This window comes from Tarenaya hassleriana, unplaced genomic scaffold (genome assembly GCF_000463585.1).
Source record: "Tarenaya hassleriana unplaced genomic scaffold, ASM46358v1 Cleome37, whole genome shotgun sequence".
In the NCBI taxonomy this organism is placed as follows: domain Eukaryota; kingdom Viridiplantae; phylum Streptophyta; class Magnoliopsida; order Brassicales; family Cleomaceae; genus Tarenaya; species Tarenaya hassleriana.
In genome coordinates, this window is record NW_010966725.1 from 1,017,987 (window position 1) to 1,042,522 (window position 24,536).

At 38.5% G+C, this 24,536-nt stretch overlaps 4 protein-coding genes across 7 annotated transcripts; 2 read left to right on the forward strand and 2 right to left on the reverse strand.

Annotated features, from left to right (window-relative positions):
- The first annotated feature begins 2,118 nt into the window (after positions 1-2,118).
- On the forward strand, positions 2,119-6,880 carry LOC104822706 (phosphatidylinositol/phosphatidylcholine transfer protein SFH13-like). The gene is made up of 14 exons (XM_010554027.2): positions 2,119-2,517; positions 3,323-3,442; positions 3,604-3,907; positions 4,035-4,134; positions 4,356-4,622; positions 4,779-4,856; positions 4,935-5,039; positions 5,122-5,171; positions 5,249-5,348; positions 5,448-5,549; positions 5,633-5,870; positions 6,004-6,392; positions 6,489-6,566; positions 6,657-6,880. The coding sequence occupies exons 2-14, from the start codon at positions 3,436-3,438 to the stop codon at positions 6,675-6,677; spliced, it is 1,839 nt and encodes a 612-aa protein (XP_010552329.1). The 5' UTR covers positions 2,119-2,517; positions 3,323-3,435; the 3' UTR covers positions 6,678-6,880.
- Positions 6,881-7,088: 208 nt separating this feature from the next.
- On the reverse strand, positions 7,089-11,022 carry LOC104822707 (vacuolar cation/proton exchanger 5). Of its 3 annotated transcripts, none has more exons than XM_010554030.1 (13): positions 10,683-11,022; positions 10,531-10,584; positions 10,200-10,433; positions 10,030-10,097; positions 9,906-9,934; positions 9,620-9,816; positions 9,316-9,528; positions 8,561-8,695; positions 7,983-8,099; positions 7,834-7,887; positions 7,603-7,719; positions 7,396-7,489; positions 7,089-7,292 (listed from the first exon to the last, which is right to left on the reverse strand). In XM_010554030.1, the coding sequence occupies exons 2-13, from the start codon at positions 10,579-10,581 to the stop codon at positions 7,282-7,284; spliced, it is 1,320 nt and encodes a 439-aa protein (XP_010552332.1). In that variant the 5' UTR covers positions 10,582-10,584; positions 10,683-11,022; the 3' UTR covers positions 7,089-7,281. The 3 variants fall into 3 exon arrangements, with proteins under 3 accessions (XP_010552332.1, XP_010552331.1, XP_010552333.1); XM_010554029.1 differs by having other exon boundaries at positions 10,531-10,602; XM_010554031.1 differs by having other exon boundaries at positions 10,531-10,560; positions 10,683-10,851.
- Positions 11,023-16,601: 5,579 nt separating this feature from the next.
- LOC104822708 (chaperone protein dnaJ 11, chloroplastic) lies at positions 16,602-17,342 on the forward strand. The gene has a single exon (XM_010554032.2). It carries the CDS (start codon positions 16,700-16,702, stop codon positions 17,177-17,179), a length of 480 nt encoding a protein of 159 aa, XP_010552334.1. The 5' UTR covers positions 16,602-16,699; the 3' UTR covers positions 17,180-17,342.
- Positions 17,343-17,644: 302 nt separating this feature from the next.
- On the reverse strand, positions 17,645-24,178 carry LOC104822709 (enhancer of mRNA-decapping protein 4-like). Of its 2 annotated transcripts, none has more exons than XM_010554034.1 (12): positions 23,242-24,178; positions 22,753-22,802; positions 22,510-22,666; positions 22,214-22,432; positions 21,627-21,755; positions 19,926-21,488; positions 19,398-19,757; positions 19,198-19,317; positions 18,892-19,062; positions 18,585-18,749; positions 18,352-18,477; positions 17,645-18,248 (listed from the first exon to the last, which is right to left on the reverse strand). In XM_010554034.1, the coding sequence occupies exons 1-12, from the start codon at positions 23,980-23,982 to the stop codon at positions 17,949-17,951; spliced, it is 4,101 nt and encodes a 1,366-aa protein (XP_010552336.1). In that variant the 5' UTR covers positions 23,983-24,178; the 3' UTR covers positions 17,645-17,948. The 2 variants fall into 2 exon arrangements, with proteins under 2 accessions (XP_010552336.1, XP_010552335.1); XM_010554033.1 differs by having other exon boundaries at positions 19,192-19,317.
- Positions 24,179-24,536: the final 358 nt, after the last annotated feature.

Genomic DNA, 24,536 nt, shown 5'->3' on the forward strand with positions numbered 1-24,536 from the left:
CAAACGCTCACCAAAGGAATAGAGATTTTTCCATTAGGTCTCCCCCTCAGATCCACGCCCAAACACTCACCAGAGAAAAGAGATTTGCCCAATCGGTCTCTCTCTCAAACCCACACTCACTCAAAAGTGAGTGCTCACTCACTAACAAAAAGACTCTCTTTTAGTCAAATATGTTTTGCTCTCCGTGAGAACTGATATGCACTTGCTCTCTCCTTTATATAGGCTCCTCCAGTTCGCCTTAGATCTCCACGAATTGATTTGATAGACTCCTCCTTGATTTTCTTTGATTTCATCTTTATCTTCAAGATCTCATCTTTATCTCTTGTTTGACTCTATCTTTTGAGTGAGTGTGGGTTTGAGAGAGAGACCGATTGGGCAAATCTCTTTTCTCTGGTGAGTGTTTGGGCGTGGATCTGAGGGGGAGACCTAATGGAAAAATCTCTATTCCTTTGGTGAGCGTTTGGGTTGGTAAGGTTTTTGATCGGTAGAATTCATTGTGAGAGAGAGTTGAAACTCAGGGGGAGTTTCATCTGGGTGTTGAGTAGCTCTAACAAAAAGTGAGTTGTACTTGACAGTTTTCTCAAGTGAATAGAACTGATTAGTTTTTCCGTTTTACTCTTTGAGGGTCCAAACTTCTTCAGTTAAAATAATAAAATTGTCTCCTTAAAAATTTTTAAAAATCATATGATACTCTTAGTAAAACAAAGTTTTTATTCGACATTGATTGCGAATGTGAACTGAATATAGACTCGATATTTATTAAATACATTTAATGAGGAGTTATTAATCAACGCGTTGCATCTCGAATCCTAGTATGACGAACAAAGCATTCATCAACTACGGGGAAAACGGAGAATGAATGGGTGAACGACACGTGTCCATGTCCACATGTGGCTTTGGTCAACTATATACTATTTAATTAATTACTGATTTTGTTTGTTTTTGTTCACGAACCAAGACAAAGCCCGACCGACAATAAGAGCCAAAACTAATTCTGTAATTCCATGTTACATAAGTTTATTACATTTGCAGATTGGTTTTCCTTTCAGTTTATCAATATAGTGATTTATCAAACATATTTTATTTAAATATCCTTTTCAGTGCCATAATAAGGATGAAGTAAATCAATTTTTTTTTGATAAAATATGATTTGACCCGAGTAAAGTTGGATGAAATCCTCTTTACACATATCCATTTACCAGTTGAGTCAGTCACTCCTGTCTCGTAAATCAAATATATTTGTTATATATAATAGTGAATTCGAAAATTGACACATATATATATATATATATATTGCATTTAAAAAATTAGATATTTTTGTTGAACTTGGATTGTATCTATCAATAATTATTGAAACGGTATGATTTTAAGGTTTGTGCACTACAGCACTGGTAGGTATATGAACATATTCGGATTAAACAAAAAAAAATATATTTGGTAATTGTTTTATATTGCAAATTTGGATACTCATAATTAACTGATGGAAAGTCTTATTGTATTTGGTAGGTGCCAAGAAATCATACAATGGTTACAAAATTTTGGATAGTATAATAAATATTCGTTGTAATAACTTATTATTTGGTAAGTCATTAGTTGAGAGGTGAAAAAATAATTTTTTAGGTTCGATTTCATTAGTAGAGAGGAGGGGACGTAATTAATTACGTGATAAATACTGACTCCGAATCTAGATGATTAACTGTGTCGAAGCTCCTAATCATAAAAAAAAAAATTCGTTATAATATGTGCAAAGATTTTCTTTTGGTAAAACGCCTAAAATTCTTAAAATCCAACATCTATATGTATATAATAGGTGTAGGTATCAATATATATTAGTGTCTAATATAATATTCACGTTTTACATTTTAACTACCGAGTAAAAAAATTACCTTTAGTTGCATGTCATGTAAGTATATATACATATATAATTTTTATTTTAGCCATATGCTATAAATATTTTTTGAAGCGTTTTATTGCTACATATTTATGAATGTATTTAATGACTAGAAAGAGGAAGGGAAGGACACGCATGCGATTTGAAGGCAGAGCAAGTGGGTGGTTCATTTGGCAAAAGCTACACGGTCGACAGTTGGCAAAAGCTACACGACGGACGACGCTCATCCCCTTTTTAGAGAGAGAAGGTGACTGTGCTGCTAGAGAGAGAAAGCGAGGGACCAACCCATAGGAGAAAAAGACCAAACGAAGGGAATATAGACTTCACAACACTACAAGAAGATCCAAAAAAAAAAAATACTGAAGGGAGTGAAGAATATACACGAGAAAACCAGATCTTTCCTCTTCATTTCCTTCCTCTTCCTTCTCTGTTCCATCTCCGCCTACCCTGAAGAAGCATCTCCGCTGCGGGGTGAATCTCGAAGCTACTTTCCGGGAGAATTCACAGTGATTCCTTTTGGTAGTGGCTGGGATTCTCTCGCGGATCTCACGTAAGAATCGGATTCCACCGCAGGCAGAGATTCTGTGTTATTTGAAGCCCTGGAAGTTTTGATCCTGGTCGGAAAGGTAAAGTCTCGCTGAGATAAAAAAAAATTCAGAGCTAGATCTGTGTTCCATTTGTCCGTCGGTGGTGTTGTCGGTGGAGTTTGCGGTTCACTGTAATTGGGGAATCGGCGCGCTTTCACGACGAGATCCGCAGAGTTCGGAAGCGGCATTGTTGAGATTCTGTGCTGTTCTTAAGTTTCGAGTTTTGTTTGGACAACTGAACGAGCGGGATAGAGAAGATGAGTGATGGTTTTTAGATTCCCTGATTTGCTTTTTTTGAAACGGTTTCGCAGTTCACCCATTTAAGTTTTCGAGAGGGCATTAATGGCGAGCTAAATTAATGCGTATTCATTGAATTCGATACTTTTATACTATGTTCTTTCTCTTTCACTGAAAGAAGTTCTTAAGAGTGACAGACGGTAACGCTGAAAAACCTAGTGAACGAGCAGAATCTTGAGCGTTTTTTTATTTATTGCGAATCTGTGTTACGAAGTTCATGTTGACAGACTTGGTTTGGTTGGGGAGAAATTTGCAAAGGGTACAGGAATTTAGTACCAAGTTTCTTCTTTGTTAAGGTCTGGCGATAATGACAAAGGCAAATAACTTGTGGATGCTGCTTTAGTTTTCGTGTTCACGGGGAATCTCCACTCTGGGTTTGTTGGATATTCAAAGGGATACTTAATGCCATCACAAGAAGATTGCCTGGATCCTTAAATTCATGTTTCTTCAAAACCTAAGATGTTTTGATCATTGGTTTCTGATTCTGGCTCTGCACCGACAGGGTTATCGTCTCGAACTTAAATAGTTGTAGTTTCTGTTTCTGCAGGTTTATTTGACTCTTTAATGCTGGATCGTGGCTTCTATCTGCTGGGGGGAATGATCTGACATGCATGCCTATTGAATCCGCCTAGCTTCAATCCCCTTCCCCTTTGTTTTAATATGTCAGGTACCTTCGGTAGTTCTTGGTTTACCTGTAAACATGTGTTTGATATTGGAGAACCTGAATTTTGGTTGCTTCGGACTAAATCAAGGGATTTTCTAGAAATTTGCTTAGCCAAACCAGGTAGTTATAGATATGATGCTACATACCCTTGAAACACTTTGTAGGAGTTGAAGAAATCGGAACCCTTAAGGAGATTAAGGAGAGAAGGTCAGATTTTGATATCTCAGAAGAGGAAAGAAGGCACTCGAAAATCAGGAATTTGCGAAAGAAAGCAATAAATGCTTCGAACAAGTTTACTCATTCCCTAAAGAAAAGGGGGAAAAGGAAAATTGACTACCGGATTCCTTCAGTTTCCATTGCTGATGTAAGGGATGAAAAAGAGGAAAGTTTTGTGCTTGACTTTCGTCGTAAGCTTCTTGAGAGGGATTTGTTGCCCCCTAGACATGATGACTACCATACTCTTCTGAGGTCTGTTGGTCTTACCTGAAAGCATCCATCTTTTGGATGCATAAACAATCTGGTTGCTTAAGCTTGACATGCTTTGTTGAGATAGTTAGGCTGACTGTGATGCTAATGAATTTATTGTGAAATGTAGATTTTTGAAAGCTAGGGACTTCAACATCGAAAAAACCTTCCAGATGTGGGAAGAAATGCTTAGATGGAGGAGAGAGTATGGGACAGACACCATACTAGAGGTATGGGGTTCATAGCTTTAAGCTTGTAAATATTATCTCATTTGTTGTAGTTTCCTTTAACAGAAAGTTGGTTGACTATAATATTCTAATTACTTTGATGCATGACTCCACCGTGTCGTGAACATCCATCATTCACTGATCTTAGTTAATGGAGTTTGTATCAGGCTTTTATCCATCTGAATCTCTTACATCCAACCAAATTCTATGTATATGGATGGTAGGATTTTGATTTCGAAGAGCTGGAAGAGGTATTGCAATATTATTCTCAAGGGTATCATGGAGTTGACAAGGCAGGCAGGCCTGTCTACATTGAAAGACTTGGCAAAGCTCATCCTACAAAGCTTATGCGTATCACCTCCATAGATCGATATCTAAAATACCATGTGCAAGAATTTGAGAGGGCTCTCTTGGAGAAATTCCCTGCATGTTCGATTGCAGCAAAGCGCCGAATCTGTTCCACGACTACAATCTTAGATGTGCAAGGGCTGGTAAGCATCTCATGTTCTTAGAAAGTTTGGATTTCTTAGCACTAGATTGGTGTTTCCAAGCAGAGGTTTTCTCTTCTGTGTTTGCATCATATTGTTCTGTCGGTTGCTCTGGGTTCCTTCTAGATTCTTAGTTTATCAATTTTATGTTAATGACAGGGGATGAAGAACTTCACACCAACAGCTGCAAGTCTCTTGGCTGCTATGTCAAAAATAGACAATAGCTACTACCCTGAGGTATTTGAGTTTCTCGAAAGGTTTCTTCTGTTTTGCTGACCTATCAGGCAGTGTTAATCGTGTGCATTTATTTTGCAGACTTTGAATAGGATGTACATAGTAAATGCGGGGACAGGTTTCAAGAAGATGCTTTGGCCTGCAGCTCAGAAGTTTCTGGATGCTAGGACCATAGCAAAGATACATGTAGGAATATGGCTTTCAGCATAATTTTCGTAGGCGTCTAGATTTTTGCCTCGGGTGATTTATCATCTTTCCGATTATGCAGGTGTTAGAGCCCAAAGCTTTGTCCAAATTACTTGAAGTAATTGATTCAAGGTACTCTTGTTTGCATTTGAAATATCGGATAATTATGCCTAATTAATTCTTACCAGCTCCTCATTCCGCACTTCTAGTCAATTGCCCGACTTCTTAGGAGGGTCATGCACTTGCTTTGCTGAAGGAGGGTGTCTTGGTTCGAACAAGGGACCATGGAATGATCCTGAAATTGTGAAGGTAGGTATCCTTTTTTCTCTACTCAGGAACTTCAAGTAGGATTCAGTTTTTAGATCGGACTTGTACAATGAAGCTTATCATAGGTCTATGCCTTGATAGCTCATCCACAATGGAGAGGCAGCCCTTGTACGTCAAATCACCAGAACAGTACACGGTGACCCTCAGAATTCTTCCTGTTACATTAGTAGACATCCAACAAAGGTATAAGACCTTTGAGCAAATGTCTTGATCAGTTTGATTACATATCTTTTCTCTATATAAAGCAAAATGGTATTGGATTTTAGGTTACGCAAACCTGCAGTTCAGGAGCAGAGCGTGTATCTTGTGCTGATGATCCCAGTTCTCTTGGCGAAGTGAGTTGTAGGGCTGGTATGCAGGCTAGGGCGTCTGATCCTAATGGATATTACAGTTGTGATGACAAGTTCCCTGTGCCTGACAAGGCTTTGGAAACTAAATCTCACTTCCAGATGCTTGAATTGGATCAAACGGCTGATAGTCTAAAAGACAAAACATCGCGATCAGGTTGCTTTTTACTGCATCACTTGCTATTAATTAAAGATATTCATGGCTGATCCAAGGGGACCTTACTGATAGAGATCCCGGATTTTCGCTGCAATTTTTCGCCATTTAATTCAGTCTCACTCCGGTCTCCCAGGTGCTCTCAACGTCCGAAGGCTTCATAATTTGAAGGGAGCTGTTGAAATGACAAAACCTGAGAGTCTAGCGAAAGGGTTTCTTTCGATTATGCTGAAACTAGTTGCACTTGCCAGATTTATACCGTTCGAGATCTTGAGAAAGCAGAACACCGTCTCTCAAAACTCGGCAGAAAATGGCGGGACCACGACAAGCCATATCCAAACTCATACAGATCCCGCAGTGGAAGATAGGATTATTCCATGTATGGAGCGCCTGCAGAGTCTGGAGAAAGAGTACGAGGAGCTCAGAAACAAACCCACGAGAATACCCGTGGAGAAGGATAGAATGTTGATGGATTCTCTAGAAAGGATCAAGTCAGTTGAGTTTGATCTTGAAAAAACAAAGAGGGTAGGGGATACAATCAGTTTCTGGTATCACTATATAACAACACATACGCTTACGAATTGCCAAAGGGAATGAAACATTTCTCTGTTTTAATTGCAGGTTTTACATGCAACGGTGATAAAACAAATCGAGGTAACCGAAATGTTGGAGAGACTGCGGGAATCTCAGCCGCATCATGTAAGTGCCAAAACACAATCTCCTTCGAGGGTTTATCACATAACATTTATGTTATAAGATCTAAATGGGCAAGGTGTTGTTGCTGTGCAGAGAAGAAGATTCTTCTGCTGAATGATCAGAAGAGGCTTTTGCAAAGTCAAGAAGAAGCTCCAAAGAGCAAACAACAACAGCAACAACTTGCACATAAAGAGAGGGCAGACAGATTCCGAGAGAACGCCCTCAGTTTTGCCTTTCTCCTGTAACTGGTCTTAGAAGTCTTGTCTTCCCCTTCCCTCTCTGCTTCCACCTATAAAGAAAAATATTTCCCATTGTTACATAGAGCCCAAATCGACTTGTTGGTGCTGAGAAGAACGACCACCTGATAATACATAACAAAAAAAAAAGGCCCATCAGCTCAGACAGATGGTGCAAATATTAAAAAAAAAAAAGCGTGACGGACTTCCCACGGTTGAGGAACTCTTCAGAATCCTATCCAATGAGATTGAGATTCATCTGTTCAAATGAGACATCATAGTACACAAAGATCTCGAATACGGTTCTCTTCTCATTCATGTATTGACTGTTAAGGGAACATCATATTTTTTGGTATGAACAAAACAGTTCCAAAAGAAAAAAAAAAGCAACACGCAGATGTACATTTGCACACATACACACTATTCACAAAATCAGCTTCGGCTTTGTGTTCCCGGGACCGTGTTAATGCCCGATTTCTCCGTTATATATCATCTGCCAAAAAGGAAATAACAGAGATTTTTAAAAAACAGCTCGGCTTCAGAGCCATTGATGATGCCTTTTAAGTAAAATTTGCGTTCAGGGTATGGAAACCAACCTTGATGAGGATCTTCATGTACAAAGAAACTGGCGGACACTATCAAATAACAAAGAATGAGCATCAACCCTTTGAAGTAATTCGACGTCCCTTCCTGCATAAAACCCATCCAACGACGTTTCCAACACAATCAAATACTCGTTATTACAACATGGAAAAATTTTCTGTTTATGTCACTTCATATTATAGCTTTCGGATTAACCCCACCTGTAGAAAAAAAGCTACTACTATCACGGTTATGAACAGCGTAGCTGTCTCGAAAAGCTGGAAGTTTAGATCCATCGGTTTACCCATTATCCATCCAATCACCACGCAGAAGGGAACCTGATTTTCAGACATAATCCGATCATGTAAGAGCGAAGACAATACATTTATATTGCAACTGCCAGAACTAGAAAGAAAAAAAAACAAAATTTAGAGAACTCGTCTGATACGTACTGCAAACATGGAGATCTGAATGGAGGAACCTATAGCCACTCCCAAGGACAGGTCCTGTAGAGGAGGAAAAAATTATAACTGGGTATTGAGTAAAATAATAAGAACAACGAGAACAAAAGGTGTTAGAATGCAAGAACATGTCTCCCTACCAGCTTATCTTTCATTGCAAACATAATGGCACCTGCATGCTCGGCCGCATTCCCAACTATAGGAAGCAAGATAACGCTGATAAAAGCAATTGGGATCTTCCATGAATCTGAAGCACCCTTCATATGAATTGCCAAACACAGAGAAAAGAATTACCCATAAGAAAAAACTGAGATACTCCGTGTTACGGGTTATAGGTTTGCAGAGCATTGCTCTGTTGTTACAAAGTTTTTCATCACTCTTCTTGACCAACATTCTGTACAGGCCATGACGCGGACTGCTAATTCTTCCACACAAGATCATTTTTCATAATCAGAAACTAATTTCTTTAGAAAATATTTAAATTAAAAAAGGGGGGAGGGGGTATAAGACAGATTATCCTTCGAAAGTTCTTCAATAGTAGCTGCGTGTTAGAGTTACTAGAGCAGGTATGCCCAATCAATCAGGTATAGAATGATTCCTTAGTCTATTGCATTCAACTGATGAGATAGCTAACAAATTATCTTGCAAGTATAGACTAGATAGTACAGCTATATGATCTTCCTATGGTTTAACAGTACTCAACCATATCCTTTTTTACCTCGATTGCATCAACAAGATAGCCAGAGAGAAGAGAGACCCAAGCTGTCAAGATTGAGAGCCAAATGATAGATTCCCATTTAGAGATCTCAGGTTCTTCATCGTTGTCAGAAGTCTCTTCGTTCTGATTTGTTACCTGAAATACCGAAACAACGTTATTATATATTTTTTTTAAATGTATGTTTACCATCTTAGATATTTATGTTTCAGCCACAGCCAAAATCATCATTCGCCGTTCGGGCTCTGTTAAGAACTTGAACAAATGGAAAACGCGTCACTCCCACATGAAGTAGAAATGAACCCATTACAAAGCCCTTAGGCTCCCTCTTCCTACAGGCTAGTTTTTTTGGGGGGTGGGTTGAGCTCAAGCTAGGTGGTTCTCATCAAGTTGTATTAGATCATTTCTATTCTTGGGCATGCGATAGTGGTGATAGGAAAGGAGTGAAAGGACATGGGAGCCTGAATACTAGCAGCCAACAAGGAAAAAAATATTAGAAACCCCTAATTTGAATTTGTACAATTAGTGCTTCTAATTAGTATTGTGTTGTTCCCCTCATTTTCTTATTAGGTCTTAGCTATAAATGAAGCTAGAACGAAAGAATTAGGCACACGGATAAGTTCTCCCTTTTCCGGAGTGTCCTATTCGGTACCCTAGTAGATTCTTCTTGGTATCAATACAGTTGTGCCCCTGCTCTCCAGCCTCAACAGAATAAAACTGACTAAATCAAAGCAAAATAGATGTGAAGGAGAACGAACCTCGGAAAGAGGGGCATAAGAGCTCGGCTGGCTCTTTAACTGGAAAAAGAGGTAGGCTGCATAAGCTATGAGCATTACACAACTGCTGAATCTTGAGAGAGCCAGCTCTGAAGATCCGGCATGAACCTCACTGTGAGTGTAGTGAAGAACAGCAGGTAAGAGTAGACCCATCACAGACATCAAAAGTAATCCTGAATTAACAACTGCATTTCCCTACTTAGGGAAAATGCAACAAGCTCAGTAACACGATGAAGAATAACAACAAGAAGAAAACAATGAAGTAAAGAAAGTGTGATATGCCTACTTTATCAAAAACTTGATCCTTCCTGTAAAATACAAGCCCGCCAGAGAAGAAGGCACAGCCGAGTACGAGCAACATGTTGGATAGAATCGAGCCTAGTAATGTCAGCTGTACAACACGTATCATTCCGTTTTTCAGAGCGAAAATTGATATGATCAGCTCTGTCACATTCCCAAATGTAGCATTTAGGAGGCCACCAACTGTGACATTTATGTATCACGTCAAAAAAAAAATCCACTAGAAACTACTTGCAATAACAATTGTGTCTCAGCAGAAATCAAAGTCATACCAGTTGGACCTGTGTAACAAGCCAATTGCCTGCCCCAAAGAAATGAACACTCGAAAACATCATTTCCATTACAGAACAATACAGATACCTTCTTCAAGTAAAAAACACAAGAAGAAGGGCTTACTCTGTAGCGTATCCTAGACGTTCAGCCAAAGGTGTAATCCCTAATAAGCTGAGAAGGAAGATCCAACCCTGAAAGCCACAAAAATGATCATTCATCAAGTTCTAACACGGACACCAGAAAAAAAAATGGAACTTTCACCATCATCAGCACCACAAACTACAGAATCTAACCTTATTACCAGTCAGGTGGTGGACTAGTATCGCTATAGGACCGAAAGGCAATAACAAATTGAGTTTATTTGAGAAAATAACGATTTTGATGCTCTCAAGCACGCTGTTCTTTGGCGCTTTATCTGTGTGTTGTGAAAAATTTCCAGACAGTGACCCTTCCTCCATCAGAATAGGGGATTTTGTTTCTTCATGTCTGAAAAGGCTTTTGTGCTCAAGTTCATCAACTGATCCCATCTGTCACAATAACGATCCCACGACAAACAAATAAACCCAGATAATCGAAACAATAACCATTCGATCAGAGGGTATACCACTTGTAAATTTAACTTACTTCAACCTGAGATGGAACAAGAGCCGGTACCTTGCAACAACCCATCACCATGTTCTAGAAATCAAGCAAACCCTTGAAGCAGAGTAAATCAAGTAATTTCGCATGAATCAAGACGGATTATGAAAGGGTGCAAAGAAAGCTCGGAACTTTACCTCGCTATCAAAGATGGGTCGGCGAACAAGATTCGGATAAGTTGCATAAATCAAATCCAAACTCAAATACAAATACCCAGAACCACTTCGATGTTTCTTCTTCTTCTTCCGGTATGTGGTAAGAAGGAGCGCCGAGTCTACAAAGACGATGGGTGGGTCCGCTTGGCAATTCTATGGAAATTGTGGTGTTCGGACAGGAGATTTCTGATACGGGTCTTGGTGTAATAAAAACCCCGAAATCTCAGAGGTTAGTAGAGCGAGAGGAATCGTCCTGGGTAGCAAATTTTCATCAGTTGAAAGAAGACAAGTTAGATTCTTTCTTTTTCTTTGGCGTAGTAGGAGAAGACTAAACGGGAGGGTTTTTATGTCAAGTTCCCCTCAAATCTAGGGGGAACTCTTCTTTGTCCAAAAGTAAATATTAATTACATAACTAATTAATTATGGAACATATGAACTAATTAATTATGCATTTATAAGTACAATAATATGTAGAAAAATATTTGTAAACACAATTCTCGCACAGAACAATATGTTTAGATTTATAGAGTTTGATATAATTCCGTAAAGCCATATCAATTACTGAAATTATAGATATTTTTTTTCAGCTATTACTTAGCAATTAGTTTAAGATTCTGAAATAGAATTTTTTAGAGTTTAACTTAAATATATACGATAATTAAAGATATTTTCTTTTTAATTAAAGTAGGAGATATATGTAATAATCACACACGAAACGGACAAGTTACTCTCTTTTTAAAGATATTTTTTTCAAGTATTTATACTGTACTTTTTAAAATGAATACACGTATATACGTAGCAATGGGTTGATTAAAAAAAATAACGGGCCTTTCCCATCGCAGAAAACGGTAATTATGGGCTTAGACTTCGACCCATATACGTAAAACTTAGGTTTGGATTTAAGATTTGCATTATAAACGGATAAGGGTCCAGTAAGATTCGAGCCCATTAAATCACACCTTATATTATATAACAGGTTACAGTTGCACCTATCAAATAATAACCACATTTAATGTAATGTGCAGAAAATATAAACATGCGCACATTATACGAGGAGAAATTATAATATATCGTTTTGATTCATTAATTATAATAATAATAATAATAATATGGTATGGTATGGGAACTAAATGGCCTCCGTTAGATGTTGTAACACATTTTTAAAGTCGATGGGTTTCTGTTTTTTATGTGTGGGGGTAATTTGGTAATAACGGGAGGTGATGGGTACTTTTCACATCACATGGTCTGTCTCTTGGCTGCATCCGACTTGTCCCCTCTTCTGTACGCATGGCCTGTTTGCTCATCAACTTACGTATTTTGTAATCATAATTCCAATCATATATATTTCATCCAATCGAATGTAACTTTCTTTTTAATTAAGTTATTTTTTCCCATTTTCTCCGTCTCGTTGTATGTTTTTCCTTCTTTACATCTTTGATATTTTCATTTTCATTTTATGAAATTTCCCTTTTTTAGGTTGTTTTCCTCTTCTTCTTTTTCTGCAAATATGTTTTTTCTCTACGTTTGTTCGTTTTTTTTGTTACGATGGAAAACCCTTATCCTACAACTTTTCGGATCGGACACCGGACACCGCAACGCCTCTCAACCCATGGATCGGACGAGAACGGCATCAAGACATCATCGCAGACCTAAGAAAATCCACTGCCCTATGTAGTAGCCAACAAACCATGCAGAACAAGTAAATCGGCCTCGTACAACTGACCGGCTCAAGAGGAGTTTCTATACCTGGGTTTCGAACCATTAACCTCTTGGTAGAGGGGAGTTATCATTAACTACTAGGATGAGTGACTCCCTTTTCCGTTTTATTTCATTTACATTTTCCACTTTTCCCTTTTTTTTTATTCTTTTTTCATGAGAAAGTACGTCCATCTTTTCTATATATGAAAAACACTTTTGTGATATACTTTTTCGGTGATAAAATATTTATAAATATATTCTTTAATCAATGGAATCATACTTTTCAACTAACAAACCATAAATTTTGGACGTTATATTAAAAGCATAAGGATATCAGATCGAAAAATCTCGTGGAAAAGAAGAATAAAAAAAATATCAAGAGTAATTAAAAGGAGGGTCGGTCAGCACACAAATTAAAAAACAATGCATTTGGATATTGAATGATGCATTGACTTCCAAGTTCCAACACAAATTTTTCAAAGATATTTTAAACAAATCAAATTATCGATTAATTGCTTACTAAAGATCGTCGGTCGAGTTGAATTATGGATTCTATTCTTATCTATGAGAACAAAAAAAAAAAAGATGTTCTCACCAAAAGCATTTTGATAATAACATTTAGGGCATAACTGAAATCATTACATATAAGTAGATATGCTGTTGGTACGAGGTTCTCATTTTTTTTTAAAAAAAAAAACGGATTCAACATATACGTAGCTTTTTCGAGACAGACACAAGCCGTAACTCATAAAAAAAAATGTATTTTCTTTCAGTTATAGAAATTAGAAAGAAAAAAAATGAATGCAATTGGGAGCATATAAAAAAATATCAACATTTGGTTATTCACTTATTTATATTCTTCTCGAAGCCCAATCCATATACGTGTGCCAGCCGCTGGATAATTTATTTTTAAAACTATTTGTATTATAATTGTTATAATTCGTCTTGTTTATGTAAATAAAAAAATGCATAAAAAGAACCAAAAAAATGTGCTTCTAGAAGTCTTGGGTTATAGGAGAGGGCTACCCGTTTCTTTTACTATATGACCGACATTAGTTTTTGGCTTGTTAATTCTCAGCCGTTGGATTTGCAAGCCTCAACATCTTCTAGAAACTATTATTTTTTCCTGCTGTTATTTTAAGATTTGGAAATCTTTTGTTATTTTTTGGTGCAATATTTTGTCAATTATTTATCCGAAATAGAACTAAACTATAAATAAGAACATAAAAACTAGCTTTTGGAAAAAAATATATAATCGTTAAAAGTTTATTAATATTTTATATAAATTAGTATTATCTATATAAAAATGGGTATTTATTCGGTTAAGATCCTTTGCGAATGTTTTGCCGTGAACACACAAATAAAGGGGGGAGTCCATCTTCTGGAACGTACGAGTCAAAGGGCATTGTTGACTTTTCACCCGTCAAGCTCCCTCTCAAGCCTCCTTCTCGGCATTGTACATATCGCTTTGTTTTTGGTCGGCTAATTTTTTGTATTTTTTTATTCTCTTTTGCGTTTCATTTTGTTGTTGTCTTCTTATGAAATTTCTGTTGTCATTTCCAAAAAACAAAACAAATTGAATTTGCCTACATTTATTTAGTCCGCTCACACCAAAATTCGATTAATAAATCAGAATAGAGCTAAATTATATTTGAATAACACCTCGTACTTAGTACTCCATCCGTTTCAAAATATTTGGAGTTTTAGATTATTTTCTATGTTTCAAAATATTTGTCATTCTATATTTTTAAGACATTTTTTACAATAGTTTCCAATTTTATCCCTATTAAATTTTAATAAATTATTAATGATAACATTATTTTTATCATTAAATAAAGATATATGTAATTTTTTCTTTTTTTTAAAAAAAAATATAAAATAACCTAAAACAATAATTATTTTGAAACAGAAAGAGTATGTATATAATTTTCGTGTTTAATTATATGTTCATCATCCAAGGAACGTGGGAAAGACTGGTGGAGTAAATAATTACAATTTTTTTTTTTTTTTGCAAAAACGAGAGGACGTACTTTCACCAAGTAATTATATATCGCACAGTAAAAGTCTGCTTTAACTACGCACGTGTAACGGTAATCAATCGTCAAAGAATTAACTGTTTTATTTATGGTCGATGATTGGGCCAAAAAAACTATTTTTCTAATTACATTTTTTAGTTTCCATATATAAATACATGTGAGCTACATATATCTTTTCAGAATATATATAGTGTCTATACGCCATGTGGAATGTCCAATATTTCACATGCTAGTCAAATGTTTATACTTTATATTAAAAATGAATATCTCCAAATTCTATATAGATTATTATATATTGTGAACAATGTTATCTTGCAAAATTATGATATGTAAACCCTGTCTCGGGATGGAAATAAAGCAATATTTAAGATCAATCTTTTATCGTTTTGTGCATTGATTCAAAGATGAATTGAAATTAATATAAATGTGTAAGGTTTAAAGATATCGATTTATAATTGAACGTCATTTAGAATACCTTATATTCAATAAAAAAAATATGCTATATAAAAATATTGTGATAGTTTGTAAAAACTGTTTATAAATAGTTTTTCTTAAATAACACGATTTTAGTACCGTTTCTTATATCAAATTGAAAGCTAGATGTAAAAATATATATAAAGCATATTTTATATCTAGATATATGTGTCTTGTGGATTGTTTTTTTAATGATGCATGTTATGATTGTCCTGGTTGCAAAGTTCATATATCTATCGATATGGAGTAAAAAAAGTTGTGTTCTATGGAGTAAAAAAAAAATGTGTATCAGACGCTCTCTTTTAATCTTGGACTTTCAAGTTTGTACAATATATATATATACACATTATAAAATGGTTAAATTCTAAAAAAAAGGTTTATTTTTAAATATTTTTTAAAAGTTGTATAGTTTTTAAAAGAAAATTTTTGCCTATTTTATAAAAAAAATACCCTAGTATTTTATGACATAGATTAATACGGTATGATTAGGGTATTGAAAAGACCTAAAAGTGTGTTCAAACGTCACTACACTCCATATGACCCAAAAAAAAAATAAAAAATGCTAAATTGGTTAGTCCCTTATTTGGGAGTTTATTCGTTTTTATATTTATATATATATATATACTATGAATTATTATACTATAAAAATTGGGGAAATATTATGAATATAATTATTGTTGGTTCAATGGAGAAATGAGGGTGAGTGGCTCTTGCTGACATTGTTATTAATGCTAATCAAGTGAAGTGGACCACGAAAATACAATGGACTGTTTTCCATGCATTTAATGCGAGCATCTCTATCTTTGTACAATGGACTGTTTCCATGCATTTAATGCGAGCATCTCTATCTTTGATTTTGCTTACTTTTTTATATTCTCGTTAAAATAATTTGCAAAGAAATATAAAATAATTTTTATTTTAGTATTTTAGGGTTACAATATATATGTACATATATATATATATATATATTGATATTGTTACAGCAAATTACCAGTAATAAAAATAATAATGATCAAGTATACGCAGACTAATGGCAAAAGAAAAAATACATTCCAATATCATTCAACAAACAAAATACATCCGATAACATATATTTGCATTAAATATAATTGTTGGTTAAAAAAATCCTAATCACTTAAATACAATTTTCTTAACATAAATAAATCAGCCGAGCCGAGAAGGAGCTTCTAGAAGGGGAAGCTGTGCACAGAAAAAGATAACTGGACTCCACGTCGGCCTCCCATCTATGGTCCCCACCCACAGAATCTTCACTAAACAGACGACGAGTGGTCCCCACTCAGCCGCGGCTTTTATACATTTTATATATTTCTCAATTCCACCCTTTTATTTATCATACTGTAGACATTGACCCCAGAAGCTTTTGTCAATTAACCCCAGAAACTATTATTAATTGTACGAAATAATCAGTGGTTGATAACTTATTTGTGCCTTTCGTTGTATGTGATTATATTGAATTAAGAATATATTTACCAATTAAAACCGAATTTGTAATATTCGAACTCAACGATTGAAACGAATTTGTAATATTCTAAGTTGGCAACCGAGTTTGTAAAATTATTCCAATTTACCAAATAAACCGAATTTTGTAATATTCCAAAGTTTCCAATTTACCAATTAAACCGAAATTGTTTTGGCCTTTTGACCCTCTATATATAACTGCCCTCTTCTCTCTGTCCCTCTTCCTGTGGTCCGCTTTGCTGTTCCTTCTCTGTCCCTCTGATTCTGCAAAAGCACATATTTTCTTCCATTTTTCTCTCTTTTCTTTCTTCGATGTCAGGAACCTTAGTTTACTCCGCCGGAAAAGCCATCTGGTCATCGCCGGAGAAGCGCTTTCCCGGATCGAAATCCGCCAGATCCCACAGCGGCACAGCACGGTTTCCCGGCGGAGCAACCTCCGTCACGGCTTCGGCGAGGACGCTATCCTCCGAGGCGGCGACGGAGGCGGGGGAATGGGTGCGGCGGAGGCCAGCGGAGAGCCTATACGAGGTGCTGAAGGTGAAGGAGACGGCATCGTTGACGGAGATAAAAACGGCGTACCGGAGCTTAGCGAAGGTTTACCATCCGGACGCAGCGTCGGAATCGGACGGCCGGGATTTCATGGAGATCCACAAGGCTTACGCCACGCTGTCAGATCCGACGGCCAGGACTCTCTACGATCTGTCGCTGGGAGCTCGACGGAGACGCGTCATTGTGGGTCGAGCGGGTCGGGTCTACACGACCCGGAGATGGGAAACGGATCAGTGTTGGTAGTCTTTCTGGTAATTTTTTTTTTTTGAAGAAAACAATCTCTTTTTTCCATTGTTTTTTTCCCTTTGTAAATTTCAGCCGCTGTAATTAATCTTGAAAAATTAACGGAAAGTCAGATTTCTGTTGCATCTGTAAATACGGAGCCGTCCGTATTCCTTTCCTCTTCTTCCTTTTTCCGGCACAAAGCTAAGTTGAAAATTAATATACAAAATAAAAAAAAATGTTGGAATATTCTTTAATTTTGTTTGTCGAGGGGAGTTTGCAACTAAAGAAGGGAAAAATAGTTGAGGAGGAGAAGACACTGTTGTGTACTTAAATACCATTCAGTAGAATGTAAAGTACTTGTTGTTTTAGTTGAAGTTTCCCACAATTACCACAAAAAAATATGGATCATTCGTAAACAGTTATTTCATAATTATTGTCTGGTTAATGCAAAAGACGTTTAAAAATAAAAATGACGACTTTGAATGGTAGAAAATGGGATATGGACAGAGACAGACCAGCTCGGCTTCTCCTCCTCAAAAGGAAGAGAAGATGAACAGACATCTTTGTCTTGTTTCTGTTTGGTTTTACCCGAAATATCCGTTTCCCAGAGGAATATATAAGAAGGAGACTCCGTCAGATTTTACATTTAAAGCCAAAATTGGGAAGAAGAAAGAAAAAGAAAACACAAAAAAAAAGGTATTCCTATGTGATCACTGATGCAGATATGAAGGCAAACAAAGACACAAAAGCATGTGTAATGCAGGAGAGAGAGGTGTTGACGTTACAATCATTTACAGCTCATGAGCATGGAGTTGATGACGTGCATGATAAAGCGGATGGAGGATTGGTCAGGAGCGGAGCGGTGGTGGTGGTGGTGGAGGATCTGGTAGACCTGCTCCAGGATGGGTCGGGCGTGAAGGGCAATCATCTGGTCAGAAGGGTTTATGGCTGCCAACACGTCAGTCATCCACCCCAGCTTTCTCGTCGTCTCCTTGTTTATGTCACACGCCAGCTGCTGCAGCAGTGACAGCAGTACCCCTTGGCTCAACGGAAGCGGCTCCATCCTCAGCAGTCCGTGTACATCCACCTGACCGGTATTGGAATGCTCTAGAATTATTATCCATTGCAAGTTTCTTCTTTTTATTTTTGTGAATGAGACTATCAAGGAGATTTATGTAAATATGTTTCACCTGCGAGCATAGCCAGGAGACTATAGATACATCACTCCTCTGTAGAGCAGAGGTGAAAGCTTCCTCGTATTTGCGCTCTGATACCAGCCCAGATAATTCCTTTGTTGGGTCCAAAGGTGCCTCCACCTGAAAAGGAACAATCATATTGATGCACACAGCACTTTGTCCAAAAAAAAAAACTACTTCATTCAAGACTTTGCACATGCTTTTGTTCAAGAAAGGGTGCAAAAGACCTTTTCAAGGAGGGGACCCAAAGGTCCGCTGCTTAGTTGAGTGACCAAGGGATTTGATCCACTCGGGTTTGCTCCAGCAGCTGCAAGAGCGATCAGTTTCCTCTGACCATCGGATAATTCACAAGTCAGCGTCCGTGCAACTGACGATGCAGAGTTAATGGTTTCCTGTAAAGCAAGCAACAAGATTAGAAACAGGCCCGAGAAGATTTTAGATAACAGTTCATCGCGCATGGGCAGAGACTAAACAAAAGGTAGATAATCGTGATCTCAATTTTTGTTGTGCCATCAAAAGTAAGCGCGTACATACCCTTAAAGTATGAGCAAGCTGAGAATGTGAAGCTTCAAACTGTTGCTGGGCAGCACTTGTGAGCTCAGCAATGCCTTTCTGGAAGGTTGCGTCTACTTGCTCAAACATGGTCTTGCATGACATCTCAAAGGCAGGGATAACTGAACCCTCCAGACTCGATCTGAGAGCCTCCTGAAAGAACAAAGACAAATTTCTCAGAGATCAGCTCTTTGCAATGGACACGAACCACTAAATACCTGGAGTGGCATGGCTTAGATACTCTAACAAAAAGAAACTAATCAGAGACTTGGTTCAACTCACACCAACCTGGAGGGCTTGCCTGCCAGTGGTCTGAAATTGCGCTTGAATTTGTCTGGCTACAGTCGCTTCAAGTTTTGAATTAACAGATTTGTCGAGCTGATTGATTGCCTTATCACCAATTCCCCTCTGCATCACAAAATAGCGGGTTAAATTTCTCAACAATGTGGTTTTCTCAAGAATAAATCTTAGATTTTCAAAACACTAACCTGGAAGGACTCGGTGATTGCTGACGATACTGTTTTCTCAATAGCAGGTGTTACTGCACGGGTTATAGCCGGTCCGATTGCAGCAAATTCTTTCTTCACCACTTTCTCAAACACAGAATTCAATTCTTTGCTCATGAAGTTCGTCATAGTATTCACCATTTGCTGTGTGTGGTCACACAATGTTTTGTCATTTTTAGCCGTCTCCTCTCGAAAATGAGCCCATAAAGCATCGCTGTTCGCTTTGGTGACTTTCTCTATCATTCTTCCTAAAGCTACTTCTAGTCTTTTACCTTCTTTAGTGATAGGACCATTGACAGCATTCGATAGTTGTCTCTGCATCTCCTTCTGTGAAGCCATTACCTGGAAGGGAAAAGAAAAATTGCCAACATAGAGAATCAAACTCTGATAGAATACGTTCTGAGGGAAAAGAGCCATTGTTATGGGTATAATATAATATCTTCATAGATCAGAAAATATTATTTAAAAAATCAAAACGATGCTGTATTAGTTCCAGGATTAACAAGTCACCTGACTAATTGTCTCTTGCATAGCCAGGAATTGAGGCAGTAGAGACTCAGAAGTTGGAAGACTTGAGTTTCGACCTTCATTATAAGAGTCAGCATTTGATGATGTAGACAACAAACCACAACCCTGTGGACTTTTAGCCCTCTGTTTCTTCCCTTTGTTAGAAGCTGCTGGCTGTGGAAGCGTATTTTGTGAAACCTCAGGAAGCTTTCGAGATGCACCTCCTGAGTCAAGACCTCCTTCCTCCACAGCTTCTGAAGACTGGCCATGTGTCTTTGATTCCTCGGGAGCATAACTCTCCTCCATAACAGCATGACAGTCCCTTGCCATCTCAGTGCTGAGATTTGAGGCCTGGGAACAGAAAGTTTTTTGTCTATTTTCTGAAACACGGTCATCAGTTTCATCGCGATAGTTAATTTCATCATTCTGAGATGATCTCGCTTCACCTACTTCATTAACCTCCACCTCTGAGCTACCCACATCAGTATTCACAACATCCTGAAGACTTGCGTCTTTATCTCTCTTGCCTTCAGTAGTACTGGTGGCTTCAGCAGATGAAACACCCATCAATATCTCTGAAGGAGTTACAAGATGAGTGGGGTGTTTGAACACAACAGGTGGGCTTCGAATCACAGATAGATCATCAAGTGTGACCTTCTTTTCATCACTCCTTGAACCATCATCTACAGAAGACACATCCGACAAACTTTTTCGACCAACTTCCATTTGTCTGTCAACGGAATAATCAGTGGCTGATGGTTTTTCACGAATGTCACCCTGAGATAGTGCTGGCTCGAAGGTATTTCCTGGAGCACAATAACCAGAAAGTTTCTGTGACAGCCTAGGACTTAGAGGAAGTGGTGGGTAAGGAGCATACCCAATATCAGTATCACTGGTAGCAGATGGAAGACCATACGTTTTAGGTTCACTATTGGTTGGAACGACTTCTTGTGGTGTGGTCTCCAGTGATGCAGAGCTCCCTGCAAACCTAATAGCATTTACACTGTCCGATCTACTTACTTGAACAGGTTTGGGCATTGAGTCCACTGAAGAGAGTTCTGTAAGCTTTTGTCCAGCTGCGTCTGATGTACCATCAGCAGGATTCACCTCCCGCGAGACACTTGAATCTGACTTCTCCAAACCCACATTCTCTATAGGAGGTGGCAAGCACTGGCATAAGTCTAAAGTATATTGTTGGATAGCTTGAGTCTGAACACAGTAAACCTTGACAATATGCTCATCAGGAGGATCATTTGTCCCTGTAAAACTCAATATAGGCATAGTGACTGTAAATTCTGCCAAGTAATCCATCCTTGTCTCAACTGGACAAGAACCATAGTCCAAGTGCACAGCATAAATGGCGTTCCTTTTTGCATTTGCAAGTAGAAGTAAGCCTGCTTGAGGCAATGCTACGACTTGGTTGAAAAACGCCTCTTCAGCTCGTGGCTCAGCTGAACTCTTTAGGTCAAGTGTCTGGGTGCACTTCCATGATTCAGCGTCCATAGGTAGGAGCCACCCTTCTTCACCAGCTGATACCCAAATTTTCATTTCTCGGTTTAGAGGACCCTATAGGAAAAAGAGTTATAAACACAATTAGAGTAAATCAAAACAGAGAACTAAGGTTTTAAAACGCGAACCCATAATGGGCGAGTCGTTAACACATGATAAAGCTAGGAAAATCAACTAAAACACACAAGAATTTACCCCCGTGATAAGTATGATGTGATCAGGTCTCTCGGGAGCTACAAGGAATGTTGCTGAACTGACTGGATGACCATCATGCGGTCTTAAAACTGCAAGTGGTTGTGCCTTACGGTCTTCCCATATCTTAATCTGCACAGGAGAATTTGGGTGAGGGGCTTAGCCTGACAATCATGCATGCACAAAGGCCAAACTCTTCAAAAACATGTCTAGTTTAATGAAATGAGACGATACCCCATGCACACATGAAGACTATGACAAAACCAGCAAACCATAACTAGAGATGAACAAGGAATGTGCTAATCGATTCTCCAAGTTAATTGTATTAACTAAAAAGGCAAGATGCAGTAGCAGACCCAATCAAAGCTTCAGCTGAAGACCTATACAATCTCAAGAGCTGCATTTTCTTTCCATCATTTCAAAAGAGAATACAAAGAAAACTTAACATAAAAAATCAATGTTCATCAGACAAACATGTTATTCTGCAGGAAAATCGGACTTTGATTGGTTCCAATTACAGAAAAAGCTTTCAAACGCATATGCATGTGATGGAAATTAGAATGAAACAAAATGATAAAACAAATACAAACCGTGCCATCCACTGAAGAAGAAACCAAGCGAGTTTTCATCCACTGGGACATTGACACATCAGTAACTTCTCCATCATGATTACCAACAATCTGGATGCCATCAATAGGCTTATCAAGGGGACACTGAAGTGGAGCCTCCGCTGAATATACTTCATCCTTGCCAACTTTGGTAGTATCAATCCGTAACACGTGTTTTCCAATTGAAACAACCAAAATTTCCTATAACAGATGCATTTTAAGCAAGTCACTCGGTTATAAAGATACATCAGCGTTACATAAGGAAGTTACTCGGTTACCTGCTTGTGACAGTGCCAACACACACGTGGATGTTTTGCATCCTCCTCCCCTAATATCTGAACACCAAGAACTATTTCTCCAGTTATCTGGGGCTGATCCTCTCCCTCTGACCCTTCAGAAATTTTCCATACAAAAACTTTTCCCTCCAGACTAACACTGTTGAGAATAAAAGGAAAAGTAGACAATGAGATAAGACTCAAACAAAAGCTTGAAGCCACTGGCTTAGAGTTGTAGACCCCTACCTAGCCAACAGATGGACATCCTCGCCAAAGAATGCCATGTCCGTTACTCTCTGGACACAACATTAAGTTAGAAAATCGGAGGCAATGCAGGGGAGCGCAATGCATGACAACAAAAGTGTAACCAAAAATGTAAAAATGAAAACACTGCCAATCAAGATTTTAACCAGACGAGTCGAAAACATGGAAAGATATCAATCTGGACAACCAAAAAGACCGATCAAACTAAATGACAACATCAACAAGATCCGTACGCCAGGTGGGTCGAAAACATGGAAAGTGAGCAATCTGGAGAACCAAAATGGCCGATGAAACCAAGTGACAGCATCGACAAGATGGTACTTCAATAAGTAAATCCACTCCTTGAAGCAAACTTCCACGTTACACGCTTCAGGACTAGGTACAGAGGAGTGTCTCGTATTTGAGTAAATCTAAACTCAACATCGAACTAGAGCAACGCGAATAAACTGAAGAAAGGGTAAGAAGAACAACCTGAGTATGGCCGCGGAACAAAGATCTCAATGCGGTGTTTATGTTGAGAACCCGAATGTTCCCTCCCTTCAGACCGTAGCATATATAGACCTTATTCACCGCGATTTGTCGACCGACTATAAGCTGGGGATCGGACCCGTATTTGGTAATCGGAGTCACCTCGAGTTGAGGTTGAATCTCTCCCTGCAATCTTACGTTCACGTCGTACACCACATGCTCGCCGACCATGCGCCTTCCTTTGGGCAGCTTACAGCTCTGGGCACGGATAGGAACCGGACCGCCCGGGAACGGCCGCGTGATCTCGTGGGGTTGCAGCCCCGGGTGCTGAAGCGACGGATCTTGATTGGCAGTGGCGCCGTTGTTGCCGCTTCCGCCATTGTTATTGTTGAGGAGAGAGAGGATGTGCGTGCCTGGGTTGAGGTTCGCTCGGGGCGGTTGGAGGTTGAGAGGTGGCCTAGGATAAGAAAGCGATCTCTGCGGGTGAAGATTAGCAGCGGTGGCGGAGGGGGAAGCCAGAGGCGCATCTTGCTGCTGTTGAGTCTGTGCCGCCGGAGACAGTTGGCCGGCGATACCCGGAGGCATGTAGAGCTGGTGGTGGTACTGGTTGTGGAGGAAAGGCCCCGTAGGTGGAGGATAAGAAGCCGGGGGCGTAGGAAAAAGGTTTGGAGGGGGTTTGAAGAAATTACTGGTATCGAACGGAGGAGGATTGTGAGTGTTAGTGTTACCAGGCGAAGACGCCATGGATTTAGCAGATTCAAGATCGCCGGAGCTAGGGCTTGTGGAATCGAAAGATACAGCGATGTCTATGTAAGCATAGATTCTGGAGAAGATTCAAGAAAAGGAAGAGTCGACAGATCTGAAGAAGAAATCGAGAGTCTCAAGAACGGGGAGAGCGAAGAGAGAGAGAGAGACGATGACGACTTGAAAGTTGAAAGTGAAGAGGGAGAGAACTGTTGGAGACCAATTTTTTAACGAATTAATAAATGGGGCATGATTGTAACGTAGGAAAATTAACGGGGCAGAAATGTGAAATCGGATAAATGAGGGAATCTTTGTGTAAAATTGTTTTTCGATAAATGTCAAACATCAGTGTGGGCTTTTAGTGCATTTTTAGTTGGGCTTATTTATTACAAGCCCGTTTCCAGCCCAAATAAGCCCAATAAGCCCAACTCGCTGCAGCTTGGAAATATTTGAAACGAACTATTGTAAAAAGGAAAAGGGATAATCACATTAGCAAGAGGGAGGTGGGATTAAAAATAGAAGGAGAAGAAGACCGTTAACCGAAAGGAAGTTGG